General features: G+C 42.7%; 1 protein-coding gene across 1 annotated transcript in view; it reads right to left on the reverse strand.

Annotated features, from left to right (window-relative positions):
* Positions 1-542: 542 nt before the first annotated feature.
* The window catches only part of wdr93 (WD repeat domain 93), a 57,493-nt gene continuing 34,698 nt past the window's right edge, over positions 543-23,337 (reverse strand). The window contains exons 9-17 of the mRNA XM_078530011.1: positions 21,563-21,743; positions 18,887-18,957; positions 16,452-16,541; positions 15,622-15,753; positions 15,270-15,471; positions 12,479-12,536; positions 6,350-6,506; positions 3,870-4,044; positions 543-2,077 (exon numbers count right to left, since the gene is read on the reverse strand). Of these exons, the coding sequence (XP_078386137.1) occupies positions 1,954-2,077; positions 3,870-4,044; positions 6,350-6,506; positions 12,479-12,536; positions 15,270-15,471; positions 15,622-15,753; positions 16,452-16,541; positions 18,887-18,957; positions 21,563-21,743 (1,190 nt within the window). The 3' untranslated portion in view covers positions 543-1,953. The remainder of the gene's footprint in view (positions 2,078-3,869; positions 4,045-6,349; positions 6,507-12,478; positions 12,537-15,269; positions 15,472-15,621; positions 15,754-16,451; positions 16,542-18,886; positions 18,958-21,562; positions 21,744-23,337) is intronic.

A 23,337-nucleotide genomic window follows, 5' to 3' on the forward strand; every position in this document is an offset into this window, starting at 1 on the left:
TCCCTAAACCCGAGAGCGCGCTCTTTCGCACATGCGCACGAAAAAGTGCACTCATCTCTCTGAGGCTAAGTGCTGCCTCAGGGAGATCGTCCCTACTGTACAAATTATTAAAAATAGGAAAAAAAAAAATACCTGACATGTCTCCTCATGTGATGCTGTCACATGAGTTGGGACATGTCCATAACTTTTTAAAAAACTTTAATTAAAGTTTTAAAAACCTACATGAAACCTCATCCCACCCGTGGATGAGGTTTCATGCTTTTTCTGAAGCCCGCCAGGGCTCCTGGCCTGCCCACCAACCTTAAGGTTCGACAGGCAGGTCCATTAATTAGTTGAATGACTGTGTCAATGGCCTGAATTGGCCATTGACAGGTCGGCAGGTGCACAGCTGATTTTGCTGCACCCCTGCCTACCTGAAAATTTAGATGGGAGGGCGGTGATGTTGGGAGTTCCGCCCAACGTCACCGCGCATCATTTTACGCGTTGGCGAGCGGGCCCACCCACCCACCCAGCCCCACCCTCCCCAAACGCCAACGGGAAAACCCTGCCCAATATCTTGGAACTTCCTCTTTAACAGAGCTGTGGATGTACCTCACCACACAAACTGCAGCAATTCAAGAAGGCAGCTCATCACCAATTTCTGAAGGGCAATTAGGAATGGACAATAAATGCTAGCCTAGACTTGCCACCACCACCTACATCCTGTGAATGAATAAAAAAAAGTCCAGGTTCTGGTTTCAGTGGATCAATTCTCTTCTGAGCAGCCAATGTTGAATCCAATATCTATAGGCAGGATCAGGGTCAATGTTCCCTCTAAGCAGAACAGTTGTGCAGCAAAACAAAAGACTGTGTACAAGCCGGCCCCTTGACCTGCAGGGCCATGCAAAAAATTTTAAAGGTATTGTACACTTGAGCAAATCAGTTGTGCACTGCAGAAAAAAATTAGAGGGTACGTTGATCAGGCATCAGAAAAACCAGTCAATGTCACCTCCCTAAATCCAGGGTGCTGCAGCCAGCCATAGAACTGCATTGGCTGAGATTAGCTGATTCACCATGGGGATTCGGTGCATTTGGTGTATGGCTTAACTACCTGCTGGGTAAACTTGTTCAGCTGTCATGCTGCTTTTCAGTTAAAAGTGGGCACCAATACATTAGTCACATCCTGTCGCAAGTTTCTAAATGGAGAATTATCCAAAAGTAAAGTTCAGCCAATGACTTGTAATCACTTCTAGCAAATCCAACTGCCAGGCAAATCTTTGATAAATGTGGCAATATTCAGACCCATGCATTAGAAACTGCACAGATTTTTATTCCTGTTAATGAGTGCACTCAGGGTAACTTTTAATGAAATTTAGTATCAATATATGACACATGGGGGGTTTTATTTAACTGCATTTTTATTCAGTTTTAAAATAAGAACTCCCCTGACAGACTGCTAGGTAAAAGCATTAATTACTGTAGCACCGAAATAATGGTGGATTTTACTCCAGGCATGCGTCAGTGGCAGGGGAGAAAAACTGAAAAGAAATTGGGCATTCAGGATTACAATTTATTAAATAGAGACTGTGGGGTGCAAAACTCTGCTGCCAGCACAGAACATCGCTGGATGAGTGCATGGTCAGAGATAGGATTCAAGTGAGGCTTGGTGTCAGCAGTAAAACCTTACGCAATTATTCCTAATGTTTCAAAACTGGTGTAATAAAGAAGTTTTCCTGCAGTGTAGAGGTGCAGCATTTTGGAACATCAATGCATTGAGCTGCCAAGAGGAGCAACTCAAGGTTAACTATTCCCTCACTCCCTCTGCAGTCTGTGTAATCTCCAGTTTCAGTTGTCTTGGGTTGATGTCTCATCCAAACAGGAAGAATGTGAAAACTTCATTTTAGAGGCCATGCAGCAAACAGAAAATAATCAGAAGTTCTTTGTTGATATACTCCAATCTCTGTGAGGCTCTTTTTATCTTACTGAACATGTCGTCTTCTTTTTAGTCCCTCTCCTTTCATTGACTAACGTGGCATGGTGCTGAAGCTGATTCCAGCACTTTGTCATTTCTTCATTTCTGCTCATCACAGACTTCAATCTTAAACACAAATATGAAAAGCAAAGACAAGAGTAAATTAGGCTGAACAAAAGAAATGATCAAAAAAAATGTTTATAAACTCATCATAAACTCAATAAATAAATGAACTGATCAGTATGGCACGATAAGCATAACAGGCAGGACAGTTCCAGGTTCCATTTCTGGTCAGTGCGGAGTTAGCTAATCTCAATTGGGCCAGAAGGAGCACGCCGACTGACCTCAGTGCCCATATGCTAGGAAAGGGGGAAAGAAAATATCAGCCAGTGTTTCTTTTTCACCCGATTATCATCCAGTGAGTCTTACTTGAAGCGGCACACAAGCAGGGACAGAGTGGTGTCATGACTACTGATTCTATCCCCAAGTTACTTATGAACATATTGAACTTTTAAGTAGGACATGTGTTTTTTTAAAAAAGGGCATACAAGCAAAAGCTGGCTGAAGCTGTAAGATAACCGCTTGATGGAAAATTCCTATGTGGATTACTTGACCAACTAGTTCAGAGAGAACGGAATGTCGCACCTAAAAGGTGTGACACGGTCTACTTCAGGAAGAGGCACTTCAAAGGATAAGATACAATGCAAATTGAACTGTAATCTCCTATGGTTGCAGAGATAATGGAAAATGATTACCATCTCAGCCAAAACCACCTCCTGTTGAGTTATATCCCAGACTGTGAATGTGAACTGGGTTGAAAAGAAAACAGATCTGGGCGAAATACATGTTTGTTTTATCTCTTCCAGGGATACACAAGGAAAGGGGTTTAAAAAAGCTAACTGCAACCCTAATTCTGTGTGCTAGTCTGGTGTTCTGTTCTGGTGTGTGTGTGTAGTGTGAAGGTCAAAACACCAACTAGCCATCCCTGCGCTTGCAGGTAAAAACCTCTTTCTCTCTGATTGCTGAGAGCAACTCACAAATCAGCAAAGCCACAGTTGAAAAGGAAACAGGACAACTCCTTTCAGCTAATGTGCAGAATCAAGAATCTCCAAATCTACTGCTCAACTGCCAAAGTCAGAGCTACCGGAATCACCCCAACTTAATGGCCGCAACGTTTCACCATCTACTCCTCCCGAACAAGCTGAAGGACTGATTCGTATATATTTTTAACTTTTATTTTTGAACTCAATTTCTCATTTCTAATCTATGTGTATGTGTGTTGCATTTTTTTTATTTTTTCTTGCGTTTAGTAGCCAATAAACTCTCTTTCTTTGACTTAAGACAGCCTGGTTAAATTGGCTCCTTGAAAAATATAAATACATTTGGACTGAGAAAAGGTATTCATGAAGGAAGGGATCCTTTTTAAATTAACCTTGTGGCAAGCAATTGAGGGGTTGAATAAAGAAGGGGAGCCAGTTCAGCCCTCCTCACCTGGGAACATAACAATTTGGGGTACCTCGTCCGGTATCATAACAAATTGGGGGACCTTGCCTGGGGACTGGTCGTAACAATAGGGTGTGTCTGTGAGGCCCTCTTTCCTTCATTACTTCCACTCTCCCATTGTTACCATTAACCTGCCAATAAAAGGTTGACTCTTGCACATAAAAGAATGGCCATTTGGGTAATCGTAAGATGGTCAGTGCCTGGGGAGCCATGCACCACCATGTCTTCAAATGAGGGAAAAATTGATAGAATTTAAAATATATATGTTAATACTGCTGGTCCATTTCCCAAGGAGTTTATCTTACACCACAAAAGGTACTGTCAAATTTATTCTTCGAAGAAACTGAATACTGAATTATTAGATTTCTTTGGTCTATCTTTAGGAGAAACCTTTTTCTAAAACTAATGAGCTCACCGTTCCTGCAGAAAACGTTCACATCTCTTTTCTAAAGTGTTCTGTGTAGGAGGCTGTGGGAGCTCTTTCTTCTTTCTACAGCTGTCCAGTGGAAAAAGGAAGAGCAAGGAGAAGGCAAATAATGAGCAGCTGATTTCCTTTCTGTCGAGGGAGTCTTCATTCATCTTTTTAACTCCTGGGGGAAACAACAAAGACCAGGATGAAGACTGTGCAAAGAATTTTAAAAACCTAGGGCAGGATATCACGTTTTGGGTCGGGACACCGATGTCAAGGTCAAGTGCGTGTCTGACCCCGCACTACATTGGGACCGGAACCATTGAAAGTTACTCTACAGAAAGAGGCCATTCAGCCCATCGTGTCAGCACCAGCCGAAAAAGAAAAATTTCTTTTTCTGATCCCACCTTCCAGCACCTGCTCGGTCGCCTTGCAGGTTATGGCACTTTAGGTGCAGATCCAGGGCCCTTTTAAATGAGTTGAATGTTTCTGCTTCCACCACCAAACCAGGCAGTGAATTCCAAACACCCACCACCCTCTGGATGGAGAGGCTTTTTCCTTATGTTCCCTTTAATCCTTCTACCAGTCACCTTAAATCTGTGCCCAGTCACCTAGTGGTGATTTTGCTTTGATTGGATAATTAGGTGTGCTCTCAAAACTGGGGGGCCAATAGGAAGCCCTCAGTCATGGAAGGAGCTGCAGCCTACCATTACAGGTAGGAAAGAGAGAAGCCACTTTCATCTTGAGGTGTCCTCTCAGCAACTTTAAAAAGATTTGAAATAAAAAGTGGACGTAGCTCTTGGACCATCACTGTGGAGGTAAACTCCTCCACATGTTGAACTGTGGCTGCAGATGTGGCCAGGTAGGGTGGGGTGGGAGGTGGTGGAGCGGGCCGATAGCACAGGATTCTACCCTTGATCTGTAGACTTAAATGGCAACAAGTGTGAATTAGAAGGTTTGTCAGCAAATATTACCAAGCTTTGGGCCCGGACTTTCACCGAGACTTATAAAAATGGCGGGTGGGACCCGGACGTGCAAGTCCCCACACATTTCCGGCAGATCCTATTTTTGCCAGCAGGATAAAGGGAGTGTGGCAATAATTGCGCAGGGGGAAACATGAATCTGCTAAGCCATTTGAAATTAATGCTGAGTTCAAACCTACCCTATTTTCGCTTTTTCGCAGCATAAGGACCATGATTTTATGGAGGAGGCATAAACGTTTGTGCAGGGCAGATTTAAGGTCTGTTTAAGTGTCATGACCTGAAGTGATTTAAATCACCAGCCTTTTAAAATTGAAAAAAAAGTTTGCTGCTTCACTTGGAGAAAAAAATACGCCTGCTGCTGAAGTGCATTGGTTGACAAGCAATCTGACGTAGCTTAGAAAAAAAACATTAGCCATCTGTTTTTGTAATTTCAATATATTCCATTGTTTAGTTTTGCCAAGGTTTGTTTGAATGCTTGGCTGAATTTCAAATGGTCCAGAACCACTTATCTCAGGAAGGGGCTATATAGACATTTTGATTTACAGTTTTAAGAGGTTATTACAGGATTAGCTGTCTTTGATGTGGTTGGTGAAATAGATGTTTGTTTTTACAACAGATGACCACTTGAGCAGATTTACATTTTTGAATGGGTTTCATGAATGAGAGTTTTTTTGCCAGTATCAAGTGTGTTTGAGTGTGACCTCTATTAGATTGTTAGACTTTTTTTTCATCTCTATCTGCCTCCTCAGGTCTGCCCATGGTGGATGCTGACGAGCAGCTATGGAGGATACATCGGGGGCATGGAGGTGACCTGGGGGATATGAGGGAGCATGGAGGGGCATAGGGAATCAAGGGAGTATGAAGAGGGTATGGGATATATAAGGGGGCTTGTGAGCATAGGAGGCATGGAGGGGGCATGGGGGTGTGAGGGGTGAGGGCTAGAGGGCCTTATGGTCTTTAATACAACTGGGCTGAGATCCCAGAGAACTGAGATGGGTCTTTTAACCAGCCCACCTTGGCACTCGTGCACCTCCATGGCCACCTCTGAACTGTCTCCGGAGGCAGCGGGCTGATTCCATCCTGCCTCCGCCTCCACAAAATGAAAGTATGGCAGGTGGGGGGCCTTTTAAAGGAGATGGATCTTCTGGATTGGGAAGTTTCCTGACTCGACCTTCTCACTTCCTCCACAAAAATCTTGGAGTTTAATCCTTAGCCACTGTCCAACCTGTGGATTTCCGTTGCAATGTAATTTAAAGATTCCCGGTTTTTCCATTTTTCCTACAGAACTCAGTCCTCTGACATCATTAATTAGCCTCAAAGTAACCTTTTCTTATTTACTATTTGGGCAATATATATTAAACTTGTACTGCTCAAGCTAGAAGCTTTAAATCACAAAGGCAAGGCTCAATTTGGCTATGCAATACCAAGCATCTGATTCTCAATAGTTCAATGCTTACATGAGAATAACCTAAAAAATAAAATTAATTGTGAATCTTTTTCTACCTTTGATAAAGAGGAAACTGCCATCTCTGTCAAAAGCAAATACCGGCTCCCATGGTGATGCTATTACATGTGAGAACGGCAAAATGCAGTGGCACAAAATATCCCCACAGGTCAAGTCCAATAAAGCTATCGTGCCATTTGTAAAGATGAGTACAAACTAGAAAAAGAAAAAAAAAGTGTTTTTTTTTGTAGAATTTTAGTTTACTTAGTTCAAAATACATATCTTTGTGTTTTTCTCCAGGTTATGTGCAAGTTGCAGCCCCACGTATATTGCTCTCATTGCTAACAGCACAGGATAATTTCAAGGATGTAAACTCTGGACCTTAGATGGCATCTAGGACTTCAAGGTTTGTGGATATAAAATATGGGCCAGAATTTTACGTCCCGTGGGCAGGCACGCACCTGACCTGTCTGGCCGCAAAATAGCGCGAGATGACGTTAGGTGAGCATCCCAACATCATCGTGTGATATTTCACTCAGCAGGTGTGCGCAGCAGTCGGAAGTGGACCCACCGACAATTTAGTCAGCAATTAAGCCCATTAAGGAGGCAATAGAAAGCGATTTTTCGTGGCCCATCCACTTTTACGGTTGGCGGACGGGCAATTGGCCAGGCTGCCTTTACATTTTTGCTCAAACCTCGATCCAGGTCAGGACGAAATCTCCATGGGGAAATAAAATAAAAAGAGATATTTGTGGACTGGTGTTTTTACGAGGTATGCTTTCAGGTGCTTGATTGTATTGCATGGACATATTTTGCAGCATGTTTGTTGTTTGGTTTATTCTGTGGCGGTAACGCTCACCAGCACCCGTGGTGACATCGGCACCCGCCCACTTCCCGCCCCTACCGCCGTGCTGAGCCTTTCTCAGCGCGCGTTTCACACTGGCTGGCTGTTAATTGGCCAGCTAGCACGAAATTGCGGTTGGGGGCCCATTTCCCATCCGCTCCTGGGCCCAGCAATCGTGCACACCTGACGAGCAAAAATTCAGGCCATGGTCACCGCAGGCAATGCAAAAAATGAAGCTCCATCGTTACTGGTGCTGCAATGAGACCAGTCAGGTCTGGTACCACCTTCAATAGAAACACATGAGGTGGGTCACTTTGTTTGAAGTGACATTCTTCTGGAATTCCAATCTACAATATAAACACCTGCAAAAGATTCCCGGGTTTCTGCTCCTTATGCAACAGCCTTTGAATGTGGCTTTCAAATCATTATTCAACTTACAAGGGCCTTAAAATTGCTCTGTGTCCTTGTCATGTTTAAATGAAATTCCTGACCACTATTTTAACAGGGCCAGTAACCTGTCTAAATTAAATTGGGCTCGTAATTGGACAGAATTGGGCTCAGCTGTGAAGATTCCCATGACCATACAGTCTGGTGCCATATAATTTCTGAATTCATTCATAAAGATTGACCACTGGGATGAGATATTGGTGGGCAGGAATCCAGCCTGCCAATTTCCCTACTTCCATTTCTACCTATCCAATCTCCATGTCAACAGCTTTTCACATGTTCTTCATGGGCAGGATTTTACGTCCTGTGGGTGGGCGAGCGCCCGAACCGATTGGGCGTAAAATAGCGCCGATGACGTCGGGTAAGTGTCCCGACGTCATCACGCACTCACGTTATATTTCGGTCGGTGGGTGCGTGCGAGAGTCAGCAGTGTGTCCACCGACAATTAAGAGGCCTATTAAGGCCATTAATCAATTAATTTAAAGCTATTTTCTGCTGCCTGTCCAACCTTACAGTTGGCGGGTGGGTGAATCGGCCAAGTGGCCTTTGGATTTTTTAGGAAACCTCATCCACAGGCGGGATTCAACAGGCAAGGGCCTGGCTCCAATACAGACGAGGGTTCCCGAAGCTCTCCATGGGACTGGGCTATCTGCAAAATGCCTACAGGATCATGCTCAGGAGTGACGCCAAGCCATTGTGCCTTTTCACTCCATGATAGATTCCCCTACACCTCATGAAGGAAGTACAGCGGCAGCTGGATGAGATCGTGAACATGGGAGTCATTTCCCAGTCAAACAACCTACTGCATAGTGCTCGGGGATGGTCCCAGTATGAAAACCGAATGGGTCTCTGCATCTGTATAGACCTCACACAGCTTAACAAGGCCATGACCGGGGAAGTCCACCCCATGTCCTCAGTGGACGAGAGCCTAACTAAACTTTCAGGGAGCGGTGATGGCCAAGTTAAATGCTAACAGCAGTTTCTGGAAGCTTCCCCTTGATGATGACTCCTGGCTTCTAGCTACATTTATTACCCCCTTGGCAAATTTTACCTCAACCGTCTGCCCTTTGGGATTACGTCAGCACCAGGAGATATTCCAACACATGATGTCAGACATCCTGCAGGGCCTTCAGGGAGTCACTTGCCATATGGATGATGTCTTGGTTCACGGGGTCACAGTGGCAGAGCATGATGAAAGGCTAACGGCAGAATTGGAGCGACTGCAAGAGGCAGGGCTGACACTGGACGATGAATGTGAGTTTACCAAGACCTCCATTCGGTTACTTGGCCATGTTGTCAGCAACATAGGCATCACAGCAGATTCATATAAAACCAAGGTAATCACTGGCTCCCCCACCCTTCCTCCGTCCCTGACATCATCAAGAAGAAAGCTCTTGCAGTCACATGGGCCTGGGAGAAGTTTTCCGACTACATCATTGGTCTCAAGGTCCCAATCGAGATGGGCCATAAACTACTGGTCCCCTTGTAAACAGAAAGGAACTTGCAAAGATACCTCCGCAGAACGAGGAAAGTACAATGAAAGCTACGCTGAAGAAAAATGAGGATTTCCTCACCGCATTGCTCACTTACAGGTCCACACCCTTACAGTGTGGCCTGTCCTGTCTGAGCTCCTGATGGGTAGGAATCTTCACACTTAACTCCTGATCCTGCCAAAGAAACTCCTGCCCGGGTTGACAGCTTAGGACTACCAGGATGTACAAGCAAGAGAGCAGTCATACAGACAGAAATAAGCTTCTGCCTGTAACTGACGGCATTGCACCAAACTCTTGCCACAGCTGCAGAAGGGTGATAAGGTCTGTATCCCTGACCTCGGGAGACAAGGGAGGGTCCTCTGACAGAATGAGGACCAACCCCGGGACCTACCAGATTGGCACACCGAAGGGGACAGTCAGGCGCAACAGGATGAGCCTCCACCATCTCCCCAGATAGGCTCCCTTCATCGCACACTGGAGGACTATTGATTAGGGTACTCAAAGGCCAGCCCAACCTCCAAGCCAACAAGAATTTGTGAATCGTGGTGGACAATTAAACAACTCACTGGAGGAGCAGCAGGGTCCACAAATTGCCTGATCCTCAATGATGGAGGAGCCCAGCACATCAGTGCAAAAGATAAGGCTGAAGCAGTCACAACAATCTTCAGCCAGAAGTGCCGAGTGGATGATCCATCTCAGCTTCCACCAGAGATCCCCAGCATCACAGATTTTCTCAGCCAATTCGTTTCCCTCCATGTGATATCAATAAATGGCTGAAGGCACTGGATACTGCAAAGGCTATGGCCCTGATAATATTCTGGCAATAGTACTGAAAACTTGTGCTCCAGAACACCCCTAGCCAAGTTGTTCCAGTACAGCTAAACCACTTGCATCTAGCCAGCAATGTGGAAAATTGCCCAGGTATGTCCTGTAGAAAAAAAGGACAAATCCAACCCGGCCAATTACCGCCCCGTCAGTCTACTCTCAATCATTAGTTAAGTGTTCAAACATGGACAAAAGTACTGAACTCCAGAGGTGAGGTGAGAATGACTGCCCTTGACATCAAGGCAGCATTTGACTGAGTGCAGCATCAAGGAGCCCAAGCAAAACTGGAGTCAATGGGAATCAGAGGGAAAACTCTCTGCTGGTTGGATTCATACCTAACACAAAGGAAGATGGATGTCGTTGTTGGAGGTCGATCATCTCAGTTCCAGGACATCACTACAGGAGTTCCTCAGGGTAGTACCCTTGGCAAACCATCTTCAGCTGCTTCATCAATGACCTTCCTTCCATCATAAGGTCAGGAGTGGGGATGTTCACTGATGATTGCACAATGTTCAGTACCATTCATGACTCCTCAGATACTGAAGCAGTCATTGTCCAAATGCAGCAAGTCCTAGACAATATCCAGGCTTGGACTGACAAGTGGCAAGTAACATTTTTGCCACACAAGTGCCAAGCAATGACGATTTTCAACAAGTGAGAATTTAACCATCGCCTCTTGGTATTCAATGGTATTACTATCACTGAATCTCCCTCTATGAACATCTTAGGTGTTACCAATGACCAGAAACTGAGCTGGACTAGCCATATAACTACTGTGGCTACAAGAGCAGATCAGAGGCTAGGAATCCTGCAACGAGTAACTCACCTCCTGACTCCCCAAAGCCTGTCCACCATCTACAAGGCACAAGTCAGAAGTGTGATGGAATACTCTCCACTTGCCTGGTTGAGTGCATCTCCAACAACACTAAAGAAGCTTGACACCATCCAGGACAAAGCAGCCCACTTTCACTCCCTCCGTCACTGACAAACAGTGGCAGCAGTGTGTACTATCTACAAGATGCACTGCAGAAACTCATCAAGGCTCCTTAAGCAGCATTTTCCAAACCCACCATTGCTACCATCTAGAAGAACAGGGGCAGCAGACACATGGGAACATCACCACCTGGAAGTTGCCCTCCAAGCCACTCACTATATCGCTGTTACTTCACTGTTGCTGGCTCAAAATCCTGGAACTCCCTCCCTAACAGCACTGTGGGTGTACCTACACCACAGGGACTGCAGCAGTTCAAGAAGGCAGCTCACCACTACCATCTCAAGGGTAATTAGGGATGAGCAATAAATGCTGGCCTAGCCAGCAACGCCCACACCCTATAAATGAATAAAAAAAACAAGAACCAGAACCACCAAAGTCTACCACTCTTCTGCCAGAATGGCGAACAAGATGTGAAAGGGTTAGAAGGCCTCCAGAGTGCCTGAACCTCGAACTTCATGGACTTGAAGAAGGGATGTTAGGCTGGGAGAATGTTGTTAGTGCTAATACTATGATAGCAATAACGTTGGAATAGCTTCAGGATTGTAACAATAAATTAAATGCATAAGACTTATAATAATGTAAGACTTATAATAATGTAAGACTTTAAGTAAACTAAAGTAACTCTATATTCATAGGATAAAGACTTGGGGGGCGGTGTAGTATAAGGGTTTGGTATGTACAGGGTTAATGTGGGACTGAGTACAGTACTGCCCACACTGTGATGTAAGAAGGCATTAACACAGACCTAGTATGGTTTTGGCCAGAGATTGTTAAGACCTGGAGAAAGCTACATGCCTTTACTGTATATAGTAAAAAGTTACAAGTGGTTAATAGAGACTTGCTGTTAACATACAGAAGACTACGAAGACTTCCTTAACACGTTTTGTAAGCAATACCATTCCAACAGATGTGGCCAAAGGGTGAAGTAAAAATAAAATGCATTGTCAAAATTTTAACATTTCAGTTTCTTTTGAAAATTGTTTGTTTAAAGACTACTTTAAATATTTTTTAAAATGTAACTCTTGATAAAATTCTGGTACTTGAGCCAGCAGAATTTACAATTACATGATAGCAGGTATGAAACTGAGCAGAAATAAAGCAACGGGGAGTTAAGTGACCATTGAAAATTCATATGATGAATCATCCTTATGGAACAAAACGAAATAAAAATGATTTTCTCTTCACTACGTGTATTATTTTGAAGCTGAAAGGCGAGAGAGAGAGAGAACAGTTATGGAGAATTTCCCCAAAAGCTCTGAGTCAACTGAGACAAAATTTTCCACCTCTGTGCTCACCAGTCTGCGATTATCCAACCATTGCAATTAATGGACCGAAAAGCACATTATGGTAAGCCCAGTGTTCAAATCCAAAGCCTAGTTATCTGTAAAGAGAGTTACTGGTTTATGCTGATCTAATTTAGTCAAACTGAGCTTTTATCATGAAACTCAAGGGCTTTTATTGGTGTCTTTTGAGTGCCGCATTCCATGATTCTATCCATTTTCTCATCCAAAATGCTAACCAGTGGCCGGGCCAGTACAGGTTGCTAGATCGTTGAGACATTTTAAAAAACGTAACATCCACCTGCCTTTGAGATTTGTGGTACAAGTGCTACTGCACTAATGGTAATTCCAGGTTCTTCATTTCTGTATGAAAGAAAATGTGTCTAGTTAGGCTTTATTTCAAAGATCTCAGAGGTAAAACATTTCATGCAACACTTCATGTGCTCACCACAGTATCAACTTATTTGCCAAGATCTTTTTGGGTAGAGCTAACAAGAGAGCCATTTGCAGTCCATCTCCTCCTCACTTGTTTGCCCTTTGCCGATAAGCTGTTCTGTGTGACTTTGAATCATGCTTTACTTTAATATTTGGAGCAAATGGGAGATAGTTATAGCAAGGCATGCTGATGGAACAGAAAGATGCTCAGCAGTAGAACAGTGGAATGCAGGATTATGAATTTTGACAAGCTCAATTTTTGAGTTCAGCCGGCCTATTCATGGAAATTCTGAGGCAATTCCTGCAAAGTTTCCATTCTGTGGAGGAACCTCAAATAGATATAAAGTCAGTGAATGGGGGGCTGGAGTGAAAAGAAGAAAAAAATGAAGAGTTTTCCTTCTCTGCTCCTAGTAACTGGCTTGGCTTACCATTTGGCCTTTTTTTGGCAAAAAAGGAAACTTAAATGTAACAATGAGAAAATTTCCCCTCAGGTATGTAAGAGATAAACTTTGTGAAATATTTTAGCATGCGCTTTGATCAGTACAGATTTGATTCCACCTCTAATAAAAACATAAAATGCTGGAAATGAGGGCCAATCAGAGCCTTTCAGCTTGAAAGCAGCAGCAGGCAGGAAAGAACTAAGTGAGGGAGATGGCACTTCAAATTGGAGACACCCTCTCTCCAACGTTTTTAAAAGTTTAAATTAAAAAAGTCTTTTGCCAGGATAGCACTGCGGGTGGGTGAAGAGAGGGTGGAAAACCACTCTACATGGCAGCCGGCAGCTGCTGCTACACCCAGGCAGGCAGGCAAGGCCACTAGCTCTGCCTGGAGTGTCGGTCTTTTGATCTGCTGCCGGGAGGCCGCCTCCAGGCAGCTAAACTAGCCCCCAACACCAGCGGAGACCTGGAAACTAACTGGAAAATCTTTCATGGGTGCTCTGAAGAAGTGTCATACTGCCTCAAAACCTTAAGTCTGTTTCTCTCTCCACAGATGCTGCCAGACTTGCTGAAATTTTCCAGCATTTTCTGTTTTTATTTCTGGAAAATCTAGCCTTGCTGTCCCCACCACCCTCAGGCCTACCTCCACGAAAATGGCTTGGGATAGGAACATTGGATTTAGGAGAAGGAGTAGGCCCAATGAGCCCTTTGAACAGGCTCGTCATTCCAATAAGATCATGGCTGGTCTGGCTGTGGTCTTAACTTCACTTTCCTGTCTGCCTCCCATAACCCTTGACTCCCGTGTTATCAAAAAGCTATCTGACTCAGACTTGAATAAATTCACTGACCCAGCCTCCATTGCTTTTTGGGGAAGATAATTCCACATACCTGAGCCCTCAGAGAAAAAAGTTTTCATCTCTGTCTTAAAAGGGAGATCTCTTAAACTGTGTCTCCTGGTCTAGTCTCCCCTACGAGAGGAAACATCCTTCCAGTAACCACCCTACCAAGTCCCCTCAGGATCTTATATGTTTCAATAAAATCATCTCTCATTCTTATAAATTCCAATGAGTAGAGGCCCAACCTATTCAACCTTTCTTCATAAGATAAGCTCTTCACTCCAAGAATGAGTTGAATGAACCTTCTCTGTACTGTTTCCAACACAATTACCTTTTTTTTCCAAATAGGGAGACCAAACTACACGTATTCCAGATATGGTCTCACCAAGATCCTGTACAGCTGCAGTAAAACTTCCTTACTATTATATTCATTTGCCCTTCCAAAAAACACCAACGTTCCATTTGCCTTCCAAATCACTAGCTGTACGTGGATATTAACTTTTTGTGATTCATGTACCAGGACACCCAGATCCCTCTAACCACCGAATTCTGCAGTGTTTTGCAATTTCAATGACCATGGCTGGAACCTGAATACTGAAGGGTATTTGACATTTTGAAAAGATAGGAAGCTGGGAAACGATGTGGAGTAGATCTGTTTATTAAGGATGTCATTAGCACAGTAGTGAGAGATGATCTTGGCTCAAAAGAGCAAAATGTAGAATTGGTTTGGGTAGAAAAATATAAAAAGTAAGAGGTCACTTGTGGGAGTAGTTTATAAGCCCTCTAACAGTAGTTACATTGTAGGACAGAGTAAACCGGAAGAAAATAACTGGGGCATCTAAGAAAGGTATCACAATAATCATTGGTGACTTTAATCTACATGTAGATTGGGAGAATCAGATTGGCAAAGGTAGCCTGGGAAATGAGTTTGTACAGGGTAATCGTGACAATTTCTTAGAGCAGTACGTTCTAGAGCCAGCCAGGGAGCAGACTATTCTAGACTTGGTAATGAGTAATGAGACAGGATTAATTAATAACCTCTAGGTGACAGTGATCATAACACGATGGAGCCCAGGAAGTAGCATTTTGGCCGGTGGCACTGTTTTTAGTGCCCACATGCCTCTGCTCTGGGTCTTGCAGAGCCTAAAAATCAAGTCCATTAACTCTGTTTCTCACTCCACTGAAGCTGCTTGGCCTGCTGAGTGTTTCCAGCATTTTCTGTTTCTATTTCAGATTTCCAGCATCTGCATTATTTTGCTTTTTAATAAAGCCTCTTTCTGATCATAGACATTGAATAGGTCAATGGAAAACAACATCATCATCATCATATTGAAACAAGACTTTTTGCCTGAACCTTTAATAACTACAAGCTTCACATTTCAACTCACCTCTCTCTCAATGTGGAAATGCTACCTTCAGTGTGTTTAGTGGCTGTCACAAGGTAAACTGCACCATGTTTGCAGGTTGCCAATACCTGAACTTTTCTATATTCATTAGATGATCCAAAAGGAATACAAAAGCTGGACTCCAGAAAGTGCAGACTCTGGATGGTACTGTCTGTTGAAACTGATAAGACTGATATTGGGATGCCTGAAAGAACATGGGTGTGGATCAAGTGATTTAATGAATTTAGAGCCAATAATTAGATTCATTTCAAAACTAAAATTAGCAACACGTGAATGGCAATTGCAAATTCATGAATATTAACCACCCAAAAACCCAAATAAAGCAAACACTTACCTAGGTATAAATCCCAGATTGTGATTGTCCCATCTACAAGGGCAATCACCAGGAGGGATGCACACACATTTAAAGCAGAACAAGTGATTGGAGAAGCATTGGGCCAGACAATATCAGCTTTTGGTTCCAGTTCTGCAGATCAAAAGAACAGCAGAAATATTTTGACAATCTCATATTCCAGTTTTTACATTAAACCAAGATCTTAAAAAAAAACCTCAGGAGTCACATATACAGTAGAGACAGTTATATATTTCATTTGAGAAGCAAGGAAAAGCTAGGGCCCTTGTAAAAAGACATTGCAAGTTTGAAAGAGGTAGGACAGAAAACTAACTAAATGTAATTAAAGGAAGCTGTAAGTAGGGTTGTATTTTCTAGAGGGAAAAATTAAGGGAGTCAAGTTGGCTTAGATAAACATGAAACAGATTGGGAGATGGTAATGAGAGCCTTCATTATAAAAGCGTATGATGGAGGCTATATAAATACAGACCTCTTCTTTTATCTGAATATTCAGAATTTCTGAAGCACAGAGCCACAAAATGGAGTCAGATTTCTTTTTCAAAATACAGATTTTGGTTCTGTTTGGAACTTTGAACAAAGGGTTCACTTTTATTGGCATTTGATCTGGTTGCAGACAGAGAAGTAGCACATGTATTTGTGGTAATATTGGGTGATTACATTAGTCCAAGCCCCACTGAGAGATTCTGTCCATAACACATTTCAAATGAAGTTATTTTATGCACACAGGAATCCCAGTTTTATCTGGGCAGATCCTATAAAGGTTTATTCATTCCTTCAAAGCCCACTGTCATTGTATAGAATGATACTTATACCTATCTTTTCTTTCCCCATTGGTATTTTTAGTACGTAATGGAGTAGAACGTGGCTGCCATTCCACCACACGCATAAGGCATTGGGAATACCTAAAAGGAAAGCCAGAAGATCAGTTCATCAAGTCCACAACAACATTAAAAAAATGTATTCTTTCATGGGAAGTGGGCGTTGCTGGCAAGGCCAGCATTTGTTGCCCACCCCTAATTGCCCTTCAATTGAGTGGCTTGCTAGATTATTTGAGGGAAGTTCACAGTCAACCACATTGTTGTGGATCTGGAGTCACATGTAGGCCAGACTGGGTAAGGATGGCAGGTTTCCTTCCCTAATGGACATTAAGAACCAGATGGGTTTTTACAATAATTGATGATAGTGAGACTAGCTTTATATTCCAGATTTTGTTAATTGAATTTAAATTCCACCAACTGCCATGGTGGGATTTGAACACATATCTCCAGAGCATAAGCCTGGGCCTCTGGAATACTAGTTCAGTGACATTACCAGTATGTCAGTATCCCATAGTCCAACTTGCAGTTTTTGTGATATAGGCATCCATTTCCTTGCATTCCCAAACCTATTACACAAACTTAAAATAATTTTGTTTACTACTGAATAATTATCCAAAAACTCTTCTGTTGCTTTTTCTAGCTTTCCTTTCTATCTGTCTGCTTTAAAACCAAAGCTTGGTGTCACCTTGCCGCTACTTTCTAATTTACTTCCTTTTGCTCTTCACCATAAAACTTGCCCATTCACTTCAGAAACCAGCCATGCACTCCTTAAAGGGACAGTCTCTTCATGGAAAATGTCAGCAAAGTTTTTTTGGGAGGATAACTTGATGAACAATGCACTATTTTTGCTGAGATGACATGTTTGATGCAATCTTCTTCATTGGCTCTGATCAGTCATCCTTGGGTCACAATTTTGTGCTCATCAAGGTGAGAGATATTGGTGCTGGGAATTAAGCACTTAGGAGAATTTCCAGCTCCGGTAACCTGGCTCCTGAAAAACAGCCCCGGATGGTGCAAGTTTCAAATTGGAGGAGCGGGATGTAATGGGAGTTGTGCCCGCTAACCCCAGAAACAGTTTGGAGGCAGCATAGGGGCTGCTGGGAGTGGAGGCAGGCTGGGCGAAAAGGTACCTTATCCAAAAGGGTACCTTACCTCTCCAAAATGGTACCCTACCTTCCCTAACTAGGTCTAAAATGCACAAGTCACGTTTTGGACATCCCACCAGCAAAAATTGGATCAAACGGCAGTTGCACTTTAACATGTGCAATTGCCTCTGTGAACCATGGATTTGCAAAGTGCAACCCCCACCGCCCCCACCTCGCTTCACCACCAACCACCCCCATCCCCACACTCCCAGCGAAAGTGGTGGGGAGGGGTGTGGGGCAACACTGCCAGATTCAGGCTTCTGCCATTTGGCTAAGCCAAAAATTCATGCCCTAGTGTCAGCAACAAGTACTCTCAAAGGTCAGGAAATATATAGTAAAGCTCCTTCTACACCATCCCAATGACGCATCCAGCGCCAGCTTTGAAAGGACTTTCCTAGGTTCACAAATACAGCCAGACAAATCAATCGTCTGCTAACTGTAAGGGTCCCACGTGAAATAAGCTTGGGAAACCTAATCCGGTTCCAAGTGTACATGGACCCACATCACAAAACTGCCCATAAATAACTGAATTAGTGATCAAGCTCGAAAAGCATAAGTTTACAAAGATGGGAATTGGAAACTTTTTGGTGTAGTGAGGAAGGTTGTTTCAAAACTCGGTTGGATGCATTATTGGAACAGTGTAGAAGGAGCTTTACTTTGTATTTCCTAAGCCCTATATTTGGTGCTGACAGGTGCTCGAAATGGAAATTGTTTTATTCCCAGCACCAATATCTCTCACATTGATAAGCATTCATACAGAAATAAGCATAAAAAATGCTTCTTCTTCTTCTTCTTCTACTCCTCAGCATTTTACTTGAAATGTCAGAAAATGGATTTTAAGATAACATAAGAGTAAGCAGACCAGTGGCAGTAGAATACAGGTCGAATCTCCAGGCCATGGCGTTCCCAGTCTCAGGAGCACTGTCAATGGGAGGTTTTAGGTAAGCATTAGGCTGATGCAATCTTAACAACCAAGGTGAAAAATGGGGCACCAAGTTCCCAACCTCAGGTGGATTGCTATGGGAAGGGACCGGGTAGAGGTCACATAGTTTTTATTACTATTGGGTTAAAAGAAAATTACTCCAGGCTGTTTTCACACATCTTCCCATAGATGGATGAAAATAACATTCCTGAGGGAATGGGAACAGGCTGTCCAGCCTTGCTATCAGCTATACTTTGGATGGGTGTCAAGGATAACTTAAGAAATGGCATAAGATAAACATTCAAACAGAAATAAAATGTAAGCCGCTTTTTATATCAAGGAAGAAAAAGAGACTAACTTACCAACTTGAGTTTTCTGTTCCAGGCCCACTGGAAGAATTCGTCCAAGGTTAAGAAAATGAAATGTTGCTTGACTGAAACAATTGAAAAGTGTTTATTTTGATATAGCTACTAATAAAATGATTAATTCAAAAATGTGCATTTATTTTGGTACAAAAAAATTCTAAATGAGCAAAAATTATAGAATTTATCCATCTATCTATAAAATATATTAAAAGTTTAGTTTAGCACAGATTTCTTCTTCTAGTCATTCTCCATAATATTACATTATTGCTTTGGAATTATGTGCACAATGCAAGGTTTATACATAAAATTGCATAATCACAGAATGTCTACGAGTCCCAGCTTATTAGCTGACAGGTGAAACAGAGATTCACTTTTCCTTTTACAATGCGCAGGATGCAAAGTTTTACATGAAATGGAACTCCTGCAAAGTGATTTGTTATAAGCATTTCCCAGATAGCTGTACGGTGTAGCAAAAAACAAACTCTACTAAATACTTAGAAGCTACAAAGGGGGGGGAATCCTAATTCAGATCCATCTGGACTGGCTGCGATCAGCTTTGCGGTAACCAGTTTAAAGTGACATAAATTTCGATAATAAAGAAATACCAACAATAGACGCTTGAATTTCACTTTAAATTGCTGCCTTTTTGGGGTGAATTTTAGTGTGATAAACTTATTTGAGTTCTTAGAGACTACTACTTCAAATCTGCAGCAAAACACCTGAATTTCATTCTCAAAAAGCAACGTCCGATTTAAGGCCTGGTGGGAGTTTAACCCAACTCGTGTCTGGTGTTAATTAGATTTATCCCCACACAAATTAGCTCAAAACAATTTTATGAGGAAAAAGCTGGAGCGTGGGACCAAATTGGACTGCTCTTTCATAAATCCAATATAGGCACGATGAGCCAATTGATCACACCCCCCACCCCCCCACTCTGTGCTATAAGATTCTGTGATTTCACCCACACAGATTGATGTCACTTATACACAAATCCTGTCATTGTGACTATGTATACCAATCATTTATATCAAATATCCTCAAAGGCTAGCTGTAGGTCTTAAAGAAGGCAATCTGAATTGCCAGAACAGTTTCCTAGACACTCAGGTGCTGAGAGAAAAAGAGTTTAATGGTAAGGTGATGAGTGTAGGTTGCTGAGGAGTAAAGGATGTGCATTGTATAGAGAATCTCCCTTGTGATGCAGTTCTAATGGTAGTGCTGACTACACTGACTGTCCCTGCACCATTTTCTAATGGGATTTCCTGCCCTCAGTGCCCAATATTATTGCTCCTTTCGCTAAAGAAATGTGACAAGAATCTGAGAGCCCTTCCAGCTGTTAAAAACATTGAGGCTGTTGATGCTGCACTTTGTTGCAGTTACTACATGTTAACGCCAATAACTGTATATAAGGGAAGAGTGAGTCTGAAGCTGGTCTTTTCCCTCAAGCAGGTTTATTCTTCAGGCAGCTCAACAAAGTGACAGACTCCCAGTTCCTTTCGCCACTGGAGTGTTACAGCTGTCCCCATTTATGGGTGAGGCAATGCCTATCACCTGCGGTCTGTCCGCAAGAAAGACCCAAACCTCCCTGTCGCTTGCCATTTTAACACTCCACCCTGTTCTCTTGCCCACATGTCTGTCCTTGGCTTGCTGCATTGTTCCAGTGAAGCCCAACGCAAACTGGTGGAACAGCACCTCATCTTCCGACTAGGCACTTTACAGCCTTCCGGGCTGAACATTGAATTCAACAACTTTAGATCTTAAACTCCCCCTCCCCCCATCCCCACCCCGTTTCTCCCCCCTCCCTTTTTTTTCAATAATTTATATAGATTCTTCTTTTCCCACCTATTTCCATTATTTTTAAATCTAAAACTAAAACCTTGTTAGTCTTTCCACCCCACCCCCATCAGAGCTGTACCTTGAGTGGCCTGTCTTCCATTCTTAATTAGCACTTTTCTTAGACAAATATCACCACCTTCAACACCTCTTTGATCCTTTTGTCTGTGACATCTTTTGATTATCTGCTCCTATCACTGCTTGCTTATCTCCACAATCACCACACCCTCAACTTCTCTCTCCCCCCCACCCCCCCACCTTAGACCAGCTTATATTTCACCTCTCTCCTAACTATACTCAGTTCTGCTGAAGGGTCGTGAGGACTCGAAATGTTAACTGATTTCTTCTCCACCGATGCTGCCAGACCTGCTGAGTTTTTCCAGGTAATTCTGTTTTTGTTTTAACAATGCTATTGTCTTAACAGTGTAATTGCTATACAACGTACTTGCCAGTCAACAAGATAATTGTTATTGGACATTGGCAATGTAATTGCTGATACATTGACACTGCAATGGTAAATTATCAGTGGTGCATCTTGAATGATTAGCAAAATGTGTCAGTAATTATTTTGTCTGGAAACAAATCTGATTGTTGGATAAAAACAAACTTACGCTCAGAGAAAACTTTTGCATTTAGCCATGTCAGGTATTCAAGCTAATTTGGAGGACCATATCAGGTGTACAGGTTGATTCGCAGGGCCATATGATGCATATAGTTAATTCTTGTAACAATGTCTGAGTCTCCCAATCCCTTTTACCCTGTGCCAAATCGGGCCTTATAGTGCTCAATTCTGTTACTTTGGTGCAAACTTGTTAAAGTGAAAATTTTAATGATAAAACAAACCTTTGCTTTTCTTCACTCTCTTCTCTGGTGTCTTTAGAAAGATAGGTCTCATACATTTCTTCAAATATTTTCTTTTCCTCCAACCATTGCTGAGCAGAAATAACATGATTTTGGCCTGTACCAATAATGTTGGCATCATCAAGCTTCTGAAGGGCGTCAAATGGATTTTTCCAAAGGCAATCTATTTTAAAAGCAAAATAAATTATGTCAAATCAATGTAGATTTACTGGTGTTCTAACTAAGTGAGATACAAGGGGATAGATTAATTGGTCACACCCACAGGGAAATACATTATAAATACATCATTAATTGTCCAACCGCATCTCTGCAATTTCCTCAAGCTCTATATCCTAGCTTGTATACTCTACTCTCCTGTTGCTGGTCTACTGTAAGTCCTCCCATTCCTCTACCCTACCATCTACAGCACAGCCTTCAGCCATAATGCTCTTACTCTGGAATCTCCTTCCCAATGTCTCTGCCTTGCTATTTTTCCCACATCTTGTGTCACCTACCCTAATTTCTCCTATTCCTAATGGTTGAAAAGCCTGGTAACACTCACTATCTAGGGCCATTTGTGAATAATAACCTCAAGTGAGGCATTGGAGGCTCTGCCTGTGTCTTTAGAACCATATCTCAGCAAGACTGAGCATCTTCAGAATAGAGGAAACAAAATAATTTCTTGCTGTTGAAAGCTTAATACCAGAACACCGTATATTCATAATGAAACATCAGTGCTTAATAAGGTAGGACAGCTCTCTGGCTGAAAAGTTGTGAAAGAAACAATAATGCAAGTGTTAAATTTATCAAGTTTGAAAAAAAAGAGCAGTGCCCATGGATGGCACAATTGGGGTATTCTATAACAAGCTATTAATACCAAGCACTCCCATGTCAGGTGTAATATGGAAGATAGAAAATGCTGGAAGTGTAGCAGGTCAGGTAGCACCTGTTGAGAAAGGAAAGTAAAGTTAATGTTCCAGGTTGATGGCTGTTCATCCTCAGCTGAGAGATGTTACAAATTTATAAGGAGGAACAGCATGGAAGTAGGGGAGGTGGAGGGGGATAAAAGGATTCCATGACTATGTGGAGGAAAGCAGATTGATTAAATGACAAGTAATAATGGTGTGACAAAAGGATGCGATAATGAGAGAAATAAAGGATGCACCTGAGACCTAAGGGGTGTGTAAATGGTTACAGGAAATGCACAGTTCCTCAGGGTATTGTCCTAGGCCCAAACATCTTCAGCTGCTTCAGCAATGACTTTCCTTCCATAACAAGGTCAGAAGTGGGGATATGCGCTCAAGATTGCACAACGTTCAGCACCATTCGCGACCCCTCAGATACTGAAGCAGTCCCTGTCCAAATGCAGCAAGACCTGGGGCTGAATCTTCCAGTCAGCGTTGCTGGGACGGGCCCGACACATGCGAGGTGTAAAATGACACGCAATGATGTCGGGCCTGCGTCCCGACGTCATCGCGATATTTCGTTCGGCAGGTGTGTGCCGGAGTCGGCTGCACGCTCACCGAAATGTAAATGGCCTATTAAGTCCATTAAGAATGTAATTTAAGTATTTAGGAATGCTGCCCATCCAACCTTAAGGTGAAGGTGAAAACCCCAAGCGGCCTTCGTGTTTTTCAGGAAACCTCAACCATGGGTGGGATGAGGTTTCCTGAAGCTTTTATAAAACAATTAAATAAATTTCCCAACTTTTACAAACATGTCCCAACTCATGTGACATGGTCACATGAGGGGACATGTTTGAATAAATTTTTACATCA

Source organism: Cetorhinus maximus, chromosome 26 (assembly GCF_964194155.1).
Source record: "Cetorhinus maximus chromosome 26, sCetMax3.hap1.1, whole genome shotgun sequence".
NCBI classification, from domain to species: domain Eukaryota; kingdom Metazoa; phylum Chordata; class Chondrichthyes; order Lamniformes; family Cetorhinidae; genus Cetorhinus; species Cetorhinus maximus.